This window comes from Diorhabda sublineata, chromosome 5, assembly GCF_026230105.1.
Source record: "Diorhabda sublineata isolate icDioSubl1.1 chromosome 5, icDioSubl1.1, whole genome shotgun sequence".
NCBI lineage: Eukaryota > Metazoa > Arthropoda > Insecta > Coleoptera > Chrysomelidae > Diorhabda > Diorhabda sublineata.
In genome coordinates this window covers 23,472,075-23,492,802 of record NC_079478.1, presented here as the reverse complement: position 1 = coordinate 23,492,802, position 20,728 = coordinate 23,472,075, and the positions used below count along the sequence as shown (strand labels likewise).

The 20,728-nt window shown below is 30.6% G+C and overlaps 1 protein-coding gene across 4 annotated transcripts in view; it reads right to left on the bottom strand.

Moving 5' to 3' along the window:
• Positions 1-20,728, bottom strand: part of LOC130443778 (vacuolar protein sorting-associated protein 41 homolog) — a 58,298-nt gene that overhangs the window by 14,823 nt on the left and 22,747 nt on the right. For all 4 annotated transcript variants that reach the window (XR_008909883.1, XR_008909884.1, XM_056778601.1 and 1 more), the window contains exons 8-13: positions 19,303-19,578; positions 13,703-13,889; positions 7,197-7,383; positions 6,990-7,130; positions 3,620-3,756; positions 1,819-1,963 (exon numbers count right to left, since the gene is read on the bottom strand). Coding sequence is in view for 2 of the 4 variants with exons in the window: in XM_056778601.1 (XP_056634579.1) it covers positions 1,819-1,963; positions 3,620-3,756; positions 6,990-7,130; positions 7,197-7,383; positions 13,703-13,889; positions 19,303-19,578 (1,073 nt within the window). In the remaining 2 variants the exon portion in view is untranslated. The remainder of the gene's footprint in view (positions 1-1,818; positions 1,964-3,619; positions 3,757-6,989; positions 7,131-7,196; positions 7,384-13,702; positions 13,890-19,302; positions 19,579-20,728) is intronic.

The window sequence follows — 20,728 nt, the reverse complement described above, 5'->3', positions numbered from 1 at the left end:
ATGCAGAGTCTACGTACATCTACTCCTTTTTCATGTGCGAAATTGTATTGTCTTTTAAAAACAATATTCAATGTCTCGATACTCATTTTCATCCTATTTTCAGAAAAATCTTCACAACTACTCACTTATACGATTGTCAAACATGCATAATGGTTGAAATTTTATTGACTATTTCCTTCGAAAAATTTAAGCCAACCAAAAAGCTGTAATATTTTATGTTTACCTAACAACGATCAATTTTCAGCAGTAATACTACACTAGTGCAAATTATCGATAATTTGCACTAGTGCCAAATTTTCGTCTAGGATTAATAAACATCATTTAGTTTTAATTTTATATTTTAAGAAAAGGAACAATTATTGTTTATTTTAAATTAAATTTTTCTCAGGAAATAGTCTGCCAAAATGCCCTCTCGTGCATGTCAAATTGTCTCATAATTTCCTCTCGTGCGCATTCGCGCACTCGAGAAAATTAAATTATCGACAATTTGACATGCACTCGAGACATTAATATTGAAAATTTCTCAACGCATCCATAAATATATTTCCCAACTTATATTGTTAAGTGCTGACATCGGTGGGAAATTATTCAGACAACCCTCGTAGTTATAGTTTTTTGTCGGCATATCAATTAATGAAAGAACAAAAATGTCAATCCTACAGTTAGTCTAAATTATAATGTGGGTTAATGATTTTTTTGGTAAATAATAGAATTTAGCAGGAATACCGTCCATTGATTTCTTTCTAATTTGCTTGTCAATTTGTTTCATTCGAAAATTGATTGGAAATGTACATAGACTATAAAAGCCGATGATAAGTCTTTAACTTATATGAGTACTGTAATGAGTCAAGTGTGAATATTTGAAGCTAGATGGTGTTAATATTGAAAATTTGAAGTTTGTACATACCAGTATTTATTTTTGTACTCACAATTAGTTCAATAATTTTCTGTTTATTATCTATTCAACTTACTTCGATCTTATTATTAAATTTAGGTTTTTAGTTAATAAGGACAATGTTTTAAATTAGGGGGGTAAAAAGTTTAGGATCCAAAAAGCGAACAGGTAGCGTGATGAAGATACAACGGAATCAAAGATAGCTTTGGGGGACCTTCTCTGCCTAGCTGTGGTAAGGAACAATCCAATTTTTATTTGAGACGTCCAACTAAGGAAAATGTCTTAGGCAAAATGTTAGAAACCAATTTAGATGCTGCAGGCAATAAATTGACGGAAAGCAAAGAAGGTTTAAAAAAGTTAGAGGAAAATAAGACGTGATTAGAGAATGAATTAGATTCGAATGTCACATATATTAAGAGCGGCATTGATGAAACAGGGAAGGGACATATGAACATCCACTTCGAACCCTAGAGGAGATAATCATCCATTGTCCAAACAAGAGTCATTTTCAATCTCATCTCTGCAACTTACTACGCCAAAACCCAATTAGAAGAATACCACGTACTGTTTAAAACAGTGCTTTGGAACATGGATGGTGGCCAGTAGTCAGAGCAGCCATGTTGAGATTATCCCTTCGAGGAGGCGTATTGACAGTACTTCAGAAGTACATATCAATAAAGATATCAAAGATCTGGTAACTTCTATAACTCTTAATATTATCAGTATTTGTTTCATACTATAGAATCGGGGAAGTATAATTGTAATTAATAGGATTGTAGAGTCCTTATTTTTCCAATATTTATTTAAATCGACGAAACTTCCAAGATTCTTTGAAAAAAATTCAGCATAATAGGTCAAAATAGTTTATGCAGTTCTGGTAGCCGAATTCGCTATTAAAAAATTGTTTTCATTTATTACTGTACCTCGTTCTATAACTTTTCTCGTACAGGATGCACATAGTAAGTCGTCCATTAGAGAAAGCCCTTTTTGATGTACTCTAACCAATTTTTTTTGTAAATTAAAATAATCAGAAACCAAAATTTTTTTACATCCTTCTTGAACAGACACCTAAAAAAAATGGATTAATATTCATATAGTAAATTAATTTAGATGAAGAATACAGTGTCTCCATAAAAGATGGAATAAATTTAGAAATAAATGCGTCTCGTAGATTTTTTTGCCTAGATGGTTTCACTAGCATTTTATATCATTCCTTTTTCAAACTGTTCACATATACCTTGTAAAATAGATACATTCTGCTCAAGACGCTTTTTTATCATAATATGCTCTCAAAATTTACTGTATATTATTATGAGTTTAGTTGCCACAATCTCACAAAAATGATAAACGCATCAAATTTTTATATGTTATATTAGGGTTAGATTTATAAGAAATTTCAAGAAACCACAATTCTTGATTAATTAATGTAATTTTTAATATTATACTTTTATATACAGCATATTTTGACAGAGGAGTTTGACCATATTTTTGGTCCCCTATGTTGAATGTAAATAAGTATTTGGAAGCTGGGAATATATAGAATAAGAACCGATACAGAGCAGAGGTGAATAGGGAGGTAAGTAGAAGGCGATTAAACCATTCTGGGGGATTAATTAGCGGTGTCCTAACCTTAAAATTTCAAAGAAGTTTTCTATCAATTTATTAAAAAAAATTTTTTATACTATGGATAATTTAGTTGTAAGACTTGTTTACTCTTTGTCATTTTCAAGGAAAAGACGAATATCCAAAGACGTGTTTTCAACAATGTTATTTGAAAATTTACAAAAAAGTTAAGAGTTTGCTATGAAGAACTTATTAAGGACACCAAAGAAGTTCATCTTGCACATTCATTTGAACAGGACGTTCTTCACTATAAAACTTTAACAATTCAAATACTAGAAGAACTGAAGTACAAAGTGTCAAATTCGATGTATGAATGCATAGCTAATTGTTGTAAATTTTAAAATAACATTATTGTAAACACGTATTGGTTATCCGACTTTTCTTGAAAATGAAAAAGTTTTTTAAAAAAATTATAGGAGTAGAAGTTGTAGAATTAAATTATCTATATTATAAAAATCAAATAACTAAACTGAGAGATAAAAGCTTCTGTGAAATTTCAAAGTCCCCCCTAATTAAAGTGTTCCGAATGGTTCGCTCGTCTTCCCTTTACCATTGCTTAATGCCCTAATTTGGTATTTTTAAGTTGAATGATTGTAAAGAAGTTAATTTTTTTTCGAAATGTTGAGCCCTATAACTTCTCAACTTGTTATAGAGGTGAATTGCTCTCTGTGGGTTCTTATATGGGACATCCTTATATATATATATATATATATATATATATATATATATATATATATATATATATATATATATATATATATAAATTTCTTTAATTTCTTAGACCCTTTGATGTATATGTTTCTAAATGTTCTTGATTTTAGGCCTACAAGATTCAAATATTTTTGAAACGGTATCTAATACAGGAAAAAGAGAATTTCAGAAATGGTTTACATTCATAAGAATGAATAAGCTAGAAATGATAGAAAAGACTTATATGATATTGACACTGACAATTTGCGTATTTATATAGAAATAGATCACCTTCAACATGAATATCAAAATAAGAATAAAATCAAAATAGAGCTTTGTTCTAATATATATATATATATATATATATATATATATATATATATATATATATATATATATATATATACTTACCTGCAGATTATACTGACTCAACATTTTAACCAATGAATTTTTTAAACCTGGTATATTGGTGTCCTTTTTTATTTTCAAAATCAACATAGTTGGGTCCACGTACGATCCAATACTTTGCAACAAAAATGTTATAAATTCTAGAATGGGAATAAAAATTATGAAAATGCCACTTATTTATTTTCTACTTTTTTTTAAATTTTGATTGCTATGTAGCAAATCCATGATAACTATGTGCCTTCATTTGAAATGCAGAAATTATCTTTGCTTCTTCGGTTTCTTTAGGAAACTATAAAAAATGTACTAGTACTACTGACCAAATGTGAACTAGAAGTAATCACTGCTAAATGCAAAACGTATTTCAATTTTCATTTACAAAACCAAAAGTTGATCTAATCTAATAAATCTGAAAAATCTATCAATTCATCAATCTATGCTTCATAATTTAAATACACATTTCAGTTTAGTTTGCAATTAATTAGTAAATGTCTAAGTATGGCAACCTAGCTCTATGGAACTATTTAGAAAAAGATGCAATAATAAAAACTTGCTTATGCTATGTAAAATGTGAGTTGTAAAGTGTTTAGTAAGTTCTATATTTTTGGTATCCTTCAACAATGTATTGAAGACCCGTTCTAATCCATTCAAATTTCGATAATTTCAGCCCATATCGCCTGAATTCTGTGAGGAGTAGCCGTTCCTGATAGTATGAAAGGCGTGATCAAAGTCGCGCTTATTTGTAAGTACAATTTATGAGTTGAGATAATCTTTTGCAAGAAATACTAAAAGCTTAAATCCTCAAGCGCAACGTCTAGGAACTCAGCCCATACCAGATTTGTGTAGTTTTGGTAGATCATATGTTTTAGAAGGTGAAGTAAAAAACTATAATTGACAGAAATTTCAGACATAACTTGTGTAATTTAAGTTATCATATATAACTGATGAGTAATTTAATAAGATTAAAATAAGGGAAAAACTAGATTGTGGAACAAATCAAAAATTGTACACTTATCTTTAAGTTAATTTTTAAACATGTTATTTTCAGTTTTAGTTTCTGTCTAAATCTTACTATAAGTTTTGTTTTTAAAAACGAATTTCACTTTTTCAAATATTTATCCCCCGACTGAATCCAAATAAAATAGAATAATTAAGGCACACTAGCGTAGAGAGACGAGTTCTGCCGGTCAGTGTAGGTATGGGGAGCTGAACTGAGTAGGTGCCTAACGAAACTGAGCGGGACGTTGAGGTGAAGGTGAAGTTCAGATATCAATACTGAAAAAAAGGCGATATGGAAACAATTAAAGGAATTTTCTCGCATATAAAGGAAAGTCTCAGGAACATGGAAGAAAAACTATACAGAAATGACTATATGATAGAAGATTTAAAACAAGAAAATAAAAATCTGAATCAAATAATAACTTAACAAGAAGAAAGACTATAATATATAGAAAGAACATGAGGCGCAATAATATAACAATTACCGAAGATAAGGAAAATAAGACCTAACAAGACATGAAGGAAAAGGTCCAAATAATAATGAAAAAAAAAAGAGCTGAAATTAGACATGGGAAAAGATTTATTAGAATACAGCAGAATAGGAACATTTAATATAAACAAAATGAGACAAATTATAGTTAAAATCATAAAATGAAACGAAAAATTAAAAATTATAGTACAAGCCCCAAAACTGAAAGGTTGGATTAATGAAGACAATGTGCAAATATAAAGAAAAAAGTTATTACCACAGGTGAATTAGTCAGATAATAAGGACGTAATGGTCAAAGTTAACAGAAATAATTGTAAACTACCAATTGGATGAGATAATAAAGAGAAGTAAAAAAACTAGTAATGGAAGAATATATCTATCTATGTATAGACCTTTTGATATATTAATGCATCTAAATGTTCTTGATTTTAGGTCTCTTCTGTTTCAAAATTGGTTTTTTTTTTGATAATGTTTAAAAGAAAGATAAATTTTGACGTTCCGACTTTTCTTTAAGTCTTTATCAAAATATGATATTGACACTGACAATTTGCGTATTTATATTGATCAATAGATCACCTTTATCATGAATATCAAAATAAAAATAAAATCAAAATAGGACTTTGTCTGATAAGAAAAATTAATCTTACTTAAATTATTAGGTCTTTTTCCACATCTCAAATATATTAAATTTATTAGAATTTACAAGATAGAGCTATAAGTTTTACTCAAATTATTTAGATCTTTTTTATCATTTATAGCTATTTCGTTCTTATGAATGTGAACCAATTCTAAAAAATTCTCTTTTTCAAGAATTTTTGAATCTTTATAATTGAATTTATGTTTTTTGATATTTCATGGTTCGTTAATGCAGTTCTATTTTTTTTATCGTATTGATGACTTCTTAGTCTATTTTCTAAATACTTAGATGTGTGCCCTATGTAGACATCGTCACAATTTTGTAAATTCTAATATATCTATTATATTTGACATGTGGAAACCAAGGAAAAATTAAATTTTCTTATTGGAACAAAGTTCTAAGTTGATTTTATCTTGATATTTATGATGAAGGTGATCTATAGATCAATATAAATAAGCAAATTGTCAGTGTCAATATCATATTTTGATAAAGACAAGAAAAGTCGTAACGTAAAAATTTATCTTTCTTTTAAAAACTATCAAAAAAAACCTAATTTTGAAACAGAAGAGACCTAAAATCAAGAACATTTATATGCATTAATATATCTAAAATCTAAGAAATAAGAAATTGAAGAAATTGAAGAAATATATATATATATATATATATATATATATATATATATATATATATATATATATATATATATATATATATATATATATATATATAATATGTATTCATCATCTGGGAAATAATTAATTGAGATTTCCGGTGATTTGCTTTCTAATATTATTAACGTTTGTAAAAATTTTTAAAAATTTTAAATTTTTCAAACTCTTAGAATTCAAAATTCAATATTCAAATTGACGTTGATAGAAATATTGATTAACATTCATTAACTGGAGACGGTGAATACATAAGTATTCGAAAGCTCGGGAAATATATTGAAGTTAGTCCACTTTGGTGTCTCCTTGCCATGTTCCCAATAAAAAACCGCTCATAAAGTAGCTATATATATATATATATATATATATAAATTTCCTAAATTTTTACTTCTTAAACCTCTTTATATGATTGTTGGAAATTGTTTTGATTTTAGGTTTCCTTCAATTGAAACTTTATTTTAAAACAGATAAATGTTTGGATATTTCAACCTAATGCAGTCTTCATCAAGATAAAAGAAGACAAGAGCTTTTTAATCAAATAATTGCGAGACAGAATTGTATTTATATGACTATATCTTTATTTACCTGGGTTTTCAACACATTTATTGATAAGTTCATTCCACAGATCGGGATCATCATGCTCTTGACAGAAAGAAATAGCGTGTTGCATGTCTTTCAATTCATCTATAATTAAAGTCAAAGCTTCTTTTGTATCTCCTATTCTGCCTATAATTAATATACTATTTAGTTTTCAATTATATGAAAAAAAAATTAAAAAACAAAAATTGTTACCTAATAAGTAAACCATTTCTGGATAGTATTTTTCTTTCTGGCATATGTCCAAAGCTTCTTGAATGGGATAATGATCAGATTTTTTCAAAAATGTTAATAATTTCGGTCTAGCAAAAACTGCATACAGTCTCACTAATTCATTGTGATACTTCCCTTTGGGATTTTTCTTATCATATTCATCCAAATACTAAAAAAAAATACAAATTGAAATCCTTCCATCATGATAACAATGATGAATCAGACTGTCTAAGATATGATAGCCTTCAACAGCGTCCATTATTGAACTTAAGTTTAAAAATATGAGTAAAACATCTGAATTTTTAGTTTTAGGCAAAACTTTAACAAACATGATACAGAAAAAAATGACAATTCATTCACATCTATCGTGTTTGTTTCATGAGTAATGAAACATCATTCACATCTTTTACGTCACTGGGTGCAACTGAAAGTTCAATTGGTTAACTGTTTTTTAAACTCATTTTAGACACAAACCATAAAAGCGAGAAAACTCGCGCCATACTTTTAATGACTACATGTAGCTATCATACCAAATGCTCTTTTAATAAAAAAAAAGCCAGAAGAAGTGTTGGGGAATTAATTTACGGAGAATTGTGCTATATTACTTTTGTAATAAAATATTGAATTAATGTGATTCATTGAGTTTGTTGAATTTATATCTATTGTCATTTTAAAGTTTTGAATCCAATTAATTTAATGCTTCCTATAAAAAATGTAATACCGCAATTGATTAATTACCTGAATATATAGTTACTCGCTTGGAATACTTTGGTGTTTCATTGCCACAATCCCACAAAATAACGTTCATAAAAACTAGTTGATAGAGACTTCATTCCAATATACATTGATAAAGGTCTAAGAAGTAAAAAATTGAAAAAGTATTTGCTAACTAGTTTATGTACGTGATTGTTGTGGCAACGAAACACCAAGTGTACTCTTCTATATATGTATTCCAAACTTTCGAATCAAGCTATTCTTCATTAAAAAATATGTAGATTATATAATCCCCTCCATATTGAAGATCACATAGCTGTATCATAAGATTTTTTCAATAAGCGTCGACAATGAAAGTTAGTCTATTTCAATTCCAAGAATCTCTTTCAAATTTCACGTAAATACGATTGTAGGTTTTTCCCTTTAGCAAGGGAGTCCAAATTGTGTGTTCTTATCAGTTAAATTTAGCTCCAACAGATAATATATAAATTGGTGGGAGGTAGCTTAGAACCAGGGGAACATTTTATCCCGTTTCCGTGGGACGTGACATAAAACGTGGTAAAACAAAATATAACAAATAGAAAAACGGAAATTTTATCAGTCAAAACAACAGTTCATTTGTTAAAAATGTTAAATGTTAAAAATAAAAGAAAACGCAACTAACACGGAATAATGAAACACAACTGACAGCCAAACGTAATTTATCTATGGTTAAGTATGACTGAAAATTTGACAATTAGAAGTTGTCAAGTCGACCGATAGATATGTTTGTTTCGAGTTTCTATTAGCTTATCGTGCTGATATTATAAATAACAATGCCGCGACCAAGGCGATCGTATCTTTCTCGACAAAGCCGTAATGCAGCTATGACTCCAAGCATTGAGAATGAAATGAATGAAGAAGAACAAGAAAGTACACGTGAAAAGCGCCTAGCTAGTATGGTTCGATTGCAAGAGCCCAGGAAACAGCTCGGTTGGTAATGCGAAATCGTCGAGCAAACCTCAGAGAGCACCAATTAGATAATTTTCAACGCACAAGAAGAAATACTGATTTGAATCGAGCTGTGATTCGATACGATTTCAGACTGATTATTGCATTCGCATTGGGCCAATGGACCTTGTTTACGAATATTGTAGCACATGGATATTAGCCATTGCTTTATTGTTCCGTGGCGAAACATCAGAATAAAGAAATTTTCTAGCAAATACTCAAAAATACAATGGTTCTTTCTTAATAACTTAATTTGGGGGAAAATGTGTCACATTTATGGGAGACCGCATGCGTTATTTTTTCATATGTCATAATAAAATAAAAAGTGTCATCTATCATAATGTACTTCAATCAATAATGCAACCTATGCGCCAAAATACCTGGATATAAAAGGATTATTAAAATACTTATATTTATTATACTAATAAAAAATTAGCTCAATTACGACGATATATTGATATCTAGTTAGCCTAGACCAGTTCCATGCATAAACAAAATATTGCGTTACCATATCAACGAACAATAACTTATTGGAAGTATCAATGTGAAGTTTGACGACAAAAAAGTAAACGAGAATTACACAATAAATTAAAAAAAAATGTACACCAAAATTGTGAAATTAAAAAAAATTGAGAATCGAGCCATCATCAAGTACCTGTATTTAAAAGGGTTAAGAGGTAAGCAGATTTAAGAAGATATGCTTAATACTCTTGGTGATCAATGTCCTTCGTATGCGACCGTGAAAAATTGGACTGCAAGCTTCAAAAGAGGTAAATGTTTCATTGGAGATGATGACCGATCGGGAGGGCCAGTTTCTATGTTAGTCTCCGAAAGTATGGATGCAGTTCATGACATGATTTTATCAAACCGTCGAATTGGGCTAAAACGGATATGTGAAGCACTGAATATTTCATACGAACAAACAAACAAACAAACAAACAAACAAAGCAATAAATTAAAAAATTATTTTTAAATAATTTTTGAAAGATTGATAAAAAATTGACGTTCCGACTAATTTTAAGTTTTTATCAAAATATGATAACACTAACAATTTGCGTATTTATATTAATCAATAGATCACCTACATCATGAACATCAAATAAGAATAAAATCAAAATAGAAATTTGTTATAATAAGAAGAACCAATTTTTCATCAGTTCTCACATCTCAAATATGTAGCAGTACCTTTTTACCAATATTAACATCCCCAATGACTCGCCATTGCAAGGAGAGGTTGTAATTACTAACTAGTTTCGACGTCATTACGTCTCATCAGAGCAGGTTAACAGCCCTCGTTTAGACTTGAGCCCCGAACTGAAGACAGCGTCAAAGAGTGTCGCTATTTGGTATATGTACATTCCCCAGTGAACACTAAGTGGAGCCATCCTCACTTCCAACTGCGAATAAAATAAAAATAGGTTCACGGGTTGAACCGCGATGGAATTTTGAAAATTCTCGACGTTTCGGCGAGGTTCCTGTGGTTCTGTATGGTTAATATTTATTTGAATTCGAGATAAACAATCACTATTAGTATTTGAAGCTTTTTTTGTAAACAATATTGTAATTATATTCTTCAAGTTTCAAGCGCCATCTATCAAGCTTGGAACTTGGATCTTCAAGTGATAATAACCATTGAAGTGGTTTATGGTCTGTAACTATTGGAAACTTTCTTCCAAAAATGTAAGAGCGGAAGTATTTTTCTGCCCAAACAATTGCAAGAAGTTCTTTTTCGATTACAGAATAATTGCATTCTGAATCAGTTAGGGTTCTACTGGCAGAAGCAACAGGTAGGTCACAGCCTATTTTCCCTTGCACTTAAAGCAATTCTTACTTGCATTTTTGGTTAAGTTAGAAGGTTTTTTAAAATCTGGCTCATTCATTAACATATTTTTATAAATTTCAAACATTTGACATAATCGGGATCTTTTATATTAATAATTGCATCTCTTATTAATGGTTTAGTTGATTTTGAAAAATCTTTTAAAAATTTTCAATAATCACTTAATAATCCGGGAAATTCTTTTAATTCTTTTAGATTTTTTGGTATAGGAAATGTTTGTATTGCCAGACTTTTATCTGGGTTTAGTTTTACACATTCTGACGTTACAATTTGGTGAACAATTTGTAATTTAAAATTAGACTCTTAGTCTATTGAAAACTTCCTATAGGTTGTTAAGGTGCTCCTATAAACTGGTTCTGAACACAAATGTATCATCAAGGTACACCAAACATTTCTCGTTTTGGATACCTCTTAATATATTGTTCATAACTCTTTGAAATTGATGGTCGTTTTTTTAAGACAATTTGCTCTCAGTCACCAATAATCTGTTAAAAAATAGATGACCAGCTAAAAAACCTTTGCTTACCAGAGAACACAAAGTTCGCAGATTAAATTTTGCAAGACTACATCAGAATTGGACCGTCAATAATTGGAAACGTGTTATGTTCTCTGATGAAACTAAAGTTAGCCTTAAAGCTTCAGATGAACGTGGGCGTGTCTAGCAAAGGTAAGGAGAAAGGTTTGCCAACTGTAATATGTCTCTTGCTGATGGCTCTAAAATGTTTTGGGGAAAAATTTACTTCGATGCTCGTACGGAATTGATTTCTATGAATGCCCAATATTACTTAGACAACATTATTGTCCAATATGTAATGCAGGACAACGCTCCCCCACGTAGCTAGACAGGTTATTAGGTACTTAAATGAGGTCAATATCCCTCTATCCACATAACAGTCTGGATATGAATCCTACATAACATCTATGGAGCTATCTCAAAAAGATAATTCGAAGTCATAGTCCCCCTGTTTCTAATCACAAACCAACTCCAGGATGGCTATTGAAGAATGGGAGAATATACCGCAAGTTTCTGTTGAACATTTGATATCAAGCATGTCGCGACACATGAATGCAGTCTTAAGAACTAGAAGAGGGCCTACGCGGTGTTAGGGTTAAACCATATGCATATATTACCGTTTACTGATTTTTTTCTTTATGTGGAGGTATGATAGCTTATTTATGCATTTTCAGCAAAAAAAAACTTTTATGGAAAAAATAAGACATAATAAAGTTATGTTATGGTCATATTCGACTATTTGTAATATAACTAAGTTTTATTTTGTGTTCATATTGTAAATATTTAGATTAATTGAAGTGGGTGTTAATTTGCTCCAGGAGTTTAGTATCTATTTATCGGTTTCTTGGGTATGTTATTCATAATTTTTTCCTAATAATTATTTGTTCTAAATGGAATTTTTGCTTTTTTGACGGCAATGTACTATGTCTATCAGTGCTTTCTTAGAATAACGCTGACTGATGCTCCCAAATCTAGTAACAAAATTTATTGCCGCAACTGATTTTGGCATAAGTCAAAATATAAAATTACAAAAATTTCGTTGGGTATTATTATTGCAAGTTACGCAAAAACTTATGACCCCCCTGATTATTATTTCTACTATAGTTAGATCTGTCAAAATTTTCTCGTCCAAAATTATTTATGCCTCTAAAGTTATTACTATTTTGACTGGTGGAATTATCATTAAAATTGTCACGAAAATTCTTTCAGTTGGATCTATTATTAACAATATGATAAACTTAATCAAGTTGTGTATATGATTATTTCAGTAATTAATTAATATAGTTACTCTTCATCTATTGATTAATACAATTTAATAATAATTTTTAGATTTAATTACAAAAAGAATTGAAAGAAGAAATTTCATTTGGGCAAAATAAAACTGGATGTTAAGTTAGATCCCTTGTTGTGAGGTTATTATTAAAGTCCAAAATATATATCAGTCGGCTCATTCATATTAAGTTAGGCACATCGATTTAACGGGATATCATTATCAATTCATTCAAATTCCCTACATAAAATAATCAGGTGTTAGTTTGCTCTTACTTATCACAAAAGCTATGGCCTATTAGCTATTTTCGTTTTTAGAATGTATGGGCGCATTTAGATTCGTCATAAAAAACAAAGGTTTCTATTAAAAAATGTTGGCGTACTCATAACGTTATCATAGTTATAACATTTCTAAAAGATATTCATGTATTTATAAAACTAAATAGATAAGCAGCTAATGTTTAACGATAGCTCAGTTCTCAATTCCCGTAAACGGCAATATTCGGATGCTGAATACTACTCACTCCATTGATATCCAGTTATATATCCTTATAAGAATAAACTATAAAATATATCTTTACCTACTCGATCATAGTCAGATAAATATATAATACTGCTTCACATTCAACTGTCTCTTTGTCTATTACACACGTGTAGTAAATATCCATGTACAGCTAGAATGTGATCATTTGGTTTAAAATTTATTTCAAGGGGAAAAAGAAACATCCAACAAATTCTAATAATTTACAAGCAGGACAATACTAGGTACAGAGCAAAAGAAACTTGAATATGAGAAATTTGGAAACATTTTCTCTGTACTATCAGTTTCGTTTGATAACAAAGTACCTTTCACAAGAAAACAGTAAATTGAAAGTGATATGATCAATGCACAGTCTCCATTTCCAAAAATCACATATGTATATATCCTCAGATCTATTAGAAAATAATTTTACACTTGAAGAATACATGAAGTGTTCAAGACTATTCAACCAACTTATCGATAAATAGATTAACTTTATTTGATATTCTGTAAGTTTTTTCTTTTTTGTATGAGAATTTAACCCACAGATATTTAATTGAAAAGAACTGCAGACAAAAGTGAGCGGAACATTAATTGAGCATTGGACTCTTTTAATTTATAAGAATAAAATAAACTGTTACCCTGTAAAGATGTAATTGATTTTCTCTCAGCTTCTCTACTATTCTATCTGAAGATATCGTATTTTTCTGAAGTAACAGATCGATAGTTTTCATGTGGTCTAAATCCATAAGATCCAACAACATATCATGGATAACATTGTATAAATTATATTTTTGGATCAATGTAAAAACATCCTTATGTTTCAATCTAAAAATAGAAATATATAAACCTTGCGTCAAAAGTTCAGTCTTCTTGTTTGGTCAATTTATTTGAATGACAAAGCATTATTTCAGGTTTTTATGGCATCTATGCAAAATACAGAGGGTTTCGCAACAGAACGGACACATCCCACAGGCGTATAGGTGAGCCCGTCACTGTATGAGATAGTTAAGTGCTTTGAGTAATGGTAAACAGAAGGCGATCGAACTATTCTGGGGGGTTAATTTAGGGCGAAATAACCTTAAAATTTCACAGAAGTTTTTAATCTGCCAGTTGATTCGAAAAATTTTATTTTCATACCATAGATAATTTTATTATAAAACTTTTTTATGTTGTAATGTTTTCAACGTTATTTGAGAAGTTATAAAAAAGTCAAGAGTTGGCTACGAATTTATAAATCAAACTGGCTAGCTGCAATTCAGTTCTCAGATTTTCTTAATTGTCTTATCTTATACATAAAATTATTCTTTGTCGTAAATTAACATCTCCACTAGCTGATGATAATTTTTTATTCCACTGCATTTGTCTGTAATGCTATTGCACTATTCTTCTCGGAACTCAGAATAAACAGACTCCTTTAATGCCCCCCAAAGAAAGTAATCATTAATTACTGAAAGAATGATAGTCTGATAGTTCTTCCTCGAATTTAACTCTAAAGTGTTTATGTTTCAGGTATTATTTGAGAATTAGATATACTTGATAGTGTAGGTGTTTTTTGATTATGTATAGAAGTCCTTCACGCCATAATAGATCGAAAGTTACTTTTATATCCGAGAAAACTGCAGTGCACATTTCCTATTATTCTAGAGTTTGCTTGGTTTTGTTCACAATTCTGTGACACTGCTGAGTGTTCCTTTCTGAAATTAAATTAATAGTCTGTACAAGTTCTTCAATAAAGTCAGTGCATCTATTTTTTCCAATAATAACCGTTCGAAGACTTTCAATATTATGGAAAGGAGGCTTATTGGTCTGTAAGAGCTCGCTTCGGTCGGAGATTTTCCGGGTTTATTTATCATTAATATGTGTGCGAGCTTTCATTGGATAGCAGAATCTTATCATGTTGTTGAATATAATAGTTAATAACACTATTGCTTTTCTAGGGAGGTTCTTTAGAACTGCACTGACAATTAGATCGTAACCTGGTGCTTTATGCAAATTGATCTTTTAGTGATTGTGATAACTGACATGGAGTTTTTCAGAATGCTCTTATGGTGTTATCTGTACAACTTACATCATGTGGAGTTGATAATATAATACTTGAAATTCGGTAAATGTGTTTACTTTTTCATTATCTGAACTTTCTATCAGATTAACGTATCGGTATAACAGGTATTTTTTTATAGCTTTCCATAGAGTGTTAAAATTTGTTAAATATAAGGATTCATTTCATGCATCTTGGATAGCTCTAGAAATGTTGTGATTGAGAACATTGAGAAAGATTGTGTCATCAGGGTTTCAGCTATCTTGCCACCTCCTATGAGCTTTTCAGTTATGTTTCTTGATATTTGGAGAAATATTGTACTTTTCATGTACAATTCTGAGTCACTGATGTAGATTACATATTGAACTGCTTCTTCAACGTCGTGTTTGTTCTTGAGTTTCCTGAAACTGGTTCTAATTTGTTTTATTATTGCACAATCTTAGTGATGTTTTTTTTTCAAAATGGATTCTTACTCTGGATTATTATTACTGCACTACAACAGAGCTTAGATAATAACTATGTTCAAATTCACAGAATATATTAAGAATACTTTTGGTTAGAGCAGTCTGATAAGCCTAAGATTTTATTATTATATTAAGTCGATTGGCCAGTGAGTTGTCTAAGACTCTCCGGTTGACAATATATGTATTTGATTTTGTTGAATACTTTTTAATAGGTTTGTTCCTTGTGGCGTTAATAATCTGGAGTCCCATGAGGCATGTTTTGCATTCCAGTCGCCTGCTCTTAAGAAGCTCGTATTTAATTCTGTGAATAGTTCATTATATTCTTCGTGACTTATATTGTGTCGAAAGGGACTGATGCAATTTTTATTGGTCTATTATTCATTTTGAGTTAAATGTTCATTATACAATGTATTTTATTAGTTGTATATGGTTTTAGAACGTGATATTTAGGTGAGTACACGACAATTTTATTAGTGGAGTGACTTTCAAATATTAGCAATATAACTATTTTGTTCATTTCTATACATAAATACAAAATTATTGATTTTTATTTGCTCAACTGATTTACCAGTGTTGTCAACATAGTAGTACCATGATGTTTTGGTTGATAAATGTTATGTTAATTTTTTTGTTATATCTGAATTGTATTTTGTAGTCTGAGGGGCAATCCATTATTGTTTAACATATGTGCGTAGATCTACATTTTTTGGGGTTGAGGTAGATTATGATTATGAGTGTTTTTTGTAAAGCTGGATTTTGAGTATGGTAGAATTGGTTGTTCGTTTTGTTGTTGTTTGTCAGGTAGTTATTGAGTTTTTTGAGTGATTGTAGTCCTGGCATCTTGTACATTGAACGATATTGTTTTTCTTTCTTGGTGGTTCAGGTTTTTATTTTGCAATTTTAAATATTATCTAGGTTATATATTTCTTTATTGTTATTACTGGGCTCAGCATCAACAAAAAACAAGCGGTTCTTTGCTAACCCTGTGTCTAATGGATCTTATGACTTCACCAATAGGGCCTTCGCGAGATTCGGATGCGGCAAATGGACGCTATGTATTGGCAAGGCTGAGGAATCCCACAATGTTTAAAAAACTTAGGCTATTCCTCGCCTATCTCCTCGACCAAATATCCAGCGTGTGAAGTTATATCATCACTTTCATAGCGCATATGGTAATGGTTCACCCGAATTTGAAGCAGATCTTTCCGCCTTCAGGTCTTTCTTTTCAACGAAGAAACTTCTACAGGTTCATACAATTAGGAAAAGTCAAAGCAAATATTATTCCAGTGGCTCACCAGGTAAATGTAAACATTTTTAGTTAAATGATGCGATCAGAGAACCAAGCACTTTCTGAAAGGCTGAACGATAGCATACTCGGCCTGTTACTTATTAATAGTCAATCCCAAGACACAAAATAGATGAACTGTATCTTTTACTACAGGTTAATTTTCCAGAAAATGTTTCCATCACTGAACATTTGTTAAATAATAATGAGCCTGTTTTTGTCAAAAACTATACCATAGTAGCCAGATTCAATAGAACTAATTTATCTCATGGAGGTACTATGCATGTGCACAAACAACCTGACGCTGACGTGCATACTTTCTGTCACAAACTACCTACTTACTAGATTCCTTACCACTAAAAAGCAAATTAATTCTATGTGGCGATCTCGATATTGATTATTCCAGTGTGTGTGCTGGTCAAGAATGTCTTCCGTCAATTTTTGATTCTCTTGGTAAGGTCATGCATATAACGGCACCAACCATAATAACTAAGACCAGTTCTAGTCCTATAGACTATGGCGTGTTATCGTATGATCTAGAAACTGTCTTCAATTCAGGTCTCTCCGATCATGAAGCAGTATTAACAAAATTTCGGTAAAATCCAATACTAAAAATGCTTCTCGCAAATTATGTCGTATGTTTTCGAAAACAAGTTTTCAAAACTTTAATACCGTTGTCAAACAACTGACTGGAACATGTCCTCTGGTGATGTGGACTTTGAATTTTCTAGATAGATTAAAGCATTAACTAGTCTGGCATCTACTTATTTTCCCCTTATGCGTATTAAAAATAAGTAAAATAAACCCTGGTCCACCAAATGTTTACGTAAATTTTCAAAGAACATGCGATCTTCTTCAAAAATTACGTGAAACTATAAAGAAAAATTTATAGTCAGACAATAAAAGCTGTCAAGGATATTTATTATAATAGGAGACTTGCCAATTCCCGTAATGTTTTTAAAGAAACTTGATCCTTTGTGAATGATCTAAGAAATAAGGCTTCCTCGTCGAGCATAATCTCAACTTCACCTGATAAACTTAATAATTACTTTGTGAATGTAGTCAAAAATGTATCAAATTCCATAATTCCTTCTCATGATCCGCTTTCATACCTCCCTGCTGCTAATTCACACTGTTTCTTCTTTATGCCCGTAGTTTAAGCAGAGCTTAGCATTACAATTAACGACATCAAAAATAAATAATCATCTGGAACTGATGAACTTACAATAAAAATGTTTTCGAGTCTGTCCGAAAAAATGCACAAATAATGCTATATTCTCCACCCTAAATAATGTCTACTCCATCCTAAACATCCATCACTTCGCTGCAACAACATGTCTTCTTGCGAGCCAATAGAATGTAGAGTACCCCAAGGCTCAGTACTAGGCCCTATTTTCTTTCTTCTGTTAGGACCATATCTAGTGACCTAATCACCTTCAAATCATTGTGCGATTCTAACCTTCTCTATCTCAATGTTTCTAAAACGTTTTATCCTATAAAAATACATTGCATCCTTTTTTATTGAATAACACCACCATTAACGTCTGTCTACAAATACTCTCTCTCTTTCTCTAATATTCATTAGGTATGTTTCTTATAACGTGTTCTTCATCTTTCAGATAAGTGGAAATATTTTCTAATAGTACAGAAGGGTGCAATCCTCTGATTACAACTCTGTAGATTTTCTCTTGTTTAATCTGATATGTGTGATGGATTATTTTGCCTTCATGAGTATGACGAATTAATTTTTGTTGTGTCACACTGGGACCTGAGTTGTCATCTGGTTAATAGGTTCATTTGCATATTAAACAAATTGTTTAAGTTTATTAATACCTAGACTTTTGTTTATTTTTGTGTCACATAATTACCTCTAGTTTTAATAAGTACATTGTATTTATTAAAAACCAGTTTTTGTTCTACACTGATAATAGTTTTGTTATCACTAGAGCTCACGGCGCTTCGTATTTCAATTCCACATTTGTTTGTGCTTTGAAAGTCAAACCGAAACTATGTTAATGAAATATGAAGATGGAAACATTAAAATATTATAGATACAAGGATAGAAAACAGTACTTCTCGATCTTTTATATATTCCATAAATTCAGAACGTTTATATCTGTTGTAACAGTTTATGATTTCTGAGAACACTGTTTACTGTCACTACGTGAACTGTAGATTCTTAACTGTTTATCTTCAGTGTATAGAAACTTGGTTATAGAAACCCACATCACACTGTGTAAATGTAAGAGTTGTTGTAGTGGTGGTAAAATTAATAATAAAATCAACAACATGAGTTAAAACCAAATGCTTGAACTTTGTTATATTGTTAACAATTATAAGTATCTTAGTTTTCGATACACGCATCTGATACTGTAAACGTATAGTTGTACTGATAGAAAAATATGTTGGGTGATATAAACATTATTCCTAACACTCTAAGTAGATACTCACTTGAGATACATCGATAAGCTCTTGTCATATTTTTTTTCATAACTGTACAAAATGGCCAGTGCTTCTAGATAGATATTTTTGTCAATTTCACAATTTAATAAATGCTCTAATACTGCATTTATAACTGCCGCTATATTGTAAAGGCCGGAATTCCATTCTTTGACCAATGTTAAAAATCCATTTGCATCTAATTTCAGGTATTCATATAATATCATCTCGTAAATATGAGGATTCAACTTAGATTCGAGAGTATGTGGAATGTAAGGGCTTACTGAACTAAAATGATATATACATATCTATTTAGATTAACAACAATTTTATAGCAATTTATTATCAAAGTCAGTCGTAACGCAGTCAAAAATAATTAAAAAAATCACTATTACTTTAGTATGCTAGAAGTGAAAACATTTTATTTAAATAGTTTGATGGGAATTATTACCATGGTAACCACAAGACATGCCATCAACATAATGGGATGCTAATATCACGCCAACATAAGAAGTCACACCAACACTGTAGTGAACTTGTGAAAGATCTTTATTTCCAAAAGAGTATCTGAATTAAAGACTCCATCACTAATACTAGTTAGAAGAAAATGGCTGTATTTGGAGTTGCAGATATATACAACAAAATAAGCGAGTTTAATTATAAATCAAATAAGTGATTTTAACTATTAATATCAAAAGATATCACCTGTTAAAGTTAAAGTCTGTTAATTTGTTTGTTCTATCTAATTGTAGTTTGTAATCTGAGGGGGCAATCCATGATTGTTTAATACTTGTGCGTTGATCTGTATGTTTTGATTGAAGTAGATTATGATTATAAGTGTTCCTTGTGAATGTAAATTGTGATCGATTTTGAGTTTGGTGGGTTTTGTTGTTCGTTTTGTTTCTCGATTTTAGTAGATATTGGTATACTGTGCAGCCTCTGTAGTTGCCCAGACAAAGAACATATTTGGATAGAGTACTTATCATTAGCATTTCACATAATTTAAGGATCTCATGCAATACGTTTTTGTGTGATTGTAGTCCTGACATCTTGCACGATATTGTTTCTCTTGAATTTTTATTCTGCAATACTAAATTTTATCTGTGTTATGTATTTAGTTCTTGTTGTTACTGGGCTTAACATCAACAAAGAACAATGGAAGCAGCTCTTTACTAAGCCTGTGTTTAAAGTTCATTATGTTTTACACAATGTGTCCTTTTAATCATGGGAAATATCTAGCGGTATAAAGGTGTGCACCCATATGATTACGTCTCTATAGGACTTTTCTTGCTTGAACTGGTATGTTTGGTGGATTATTTTATCTTTAGGATAATGATGGATTGGCTTTCTGTGGGAGTCAATAATCAGTGGATCAAGTTTTATTGTGTCACTTAATATTGCTTCTGTAGAGAACGTATTTTATTCAGCTACAGTTGTC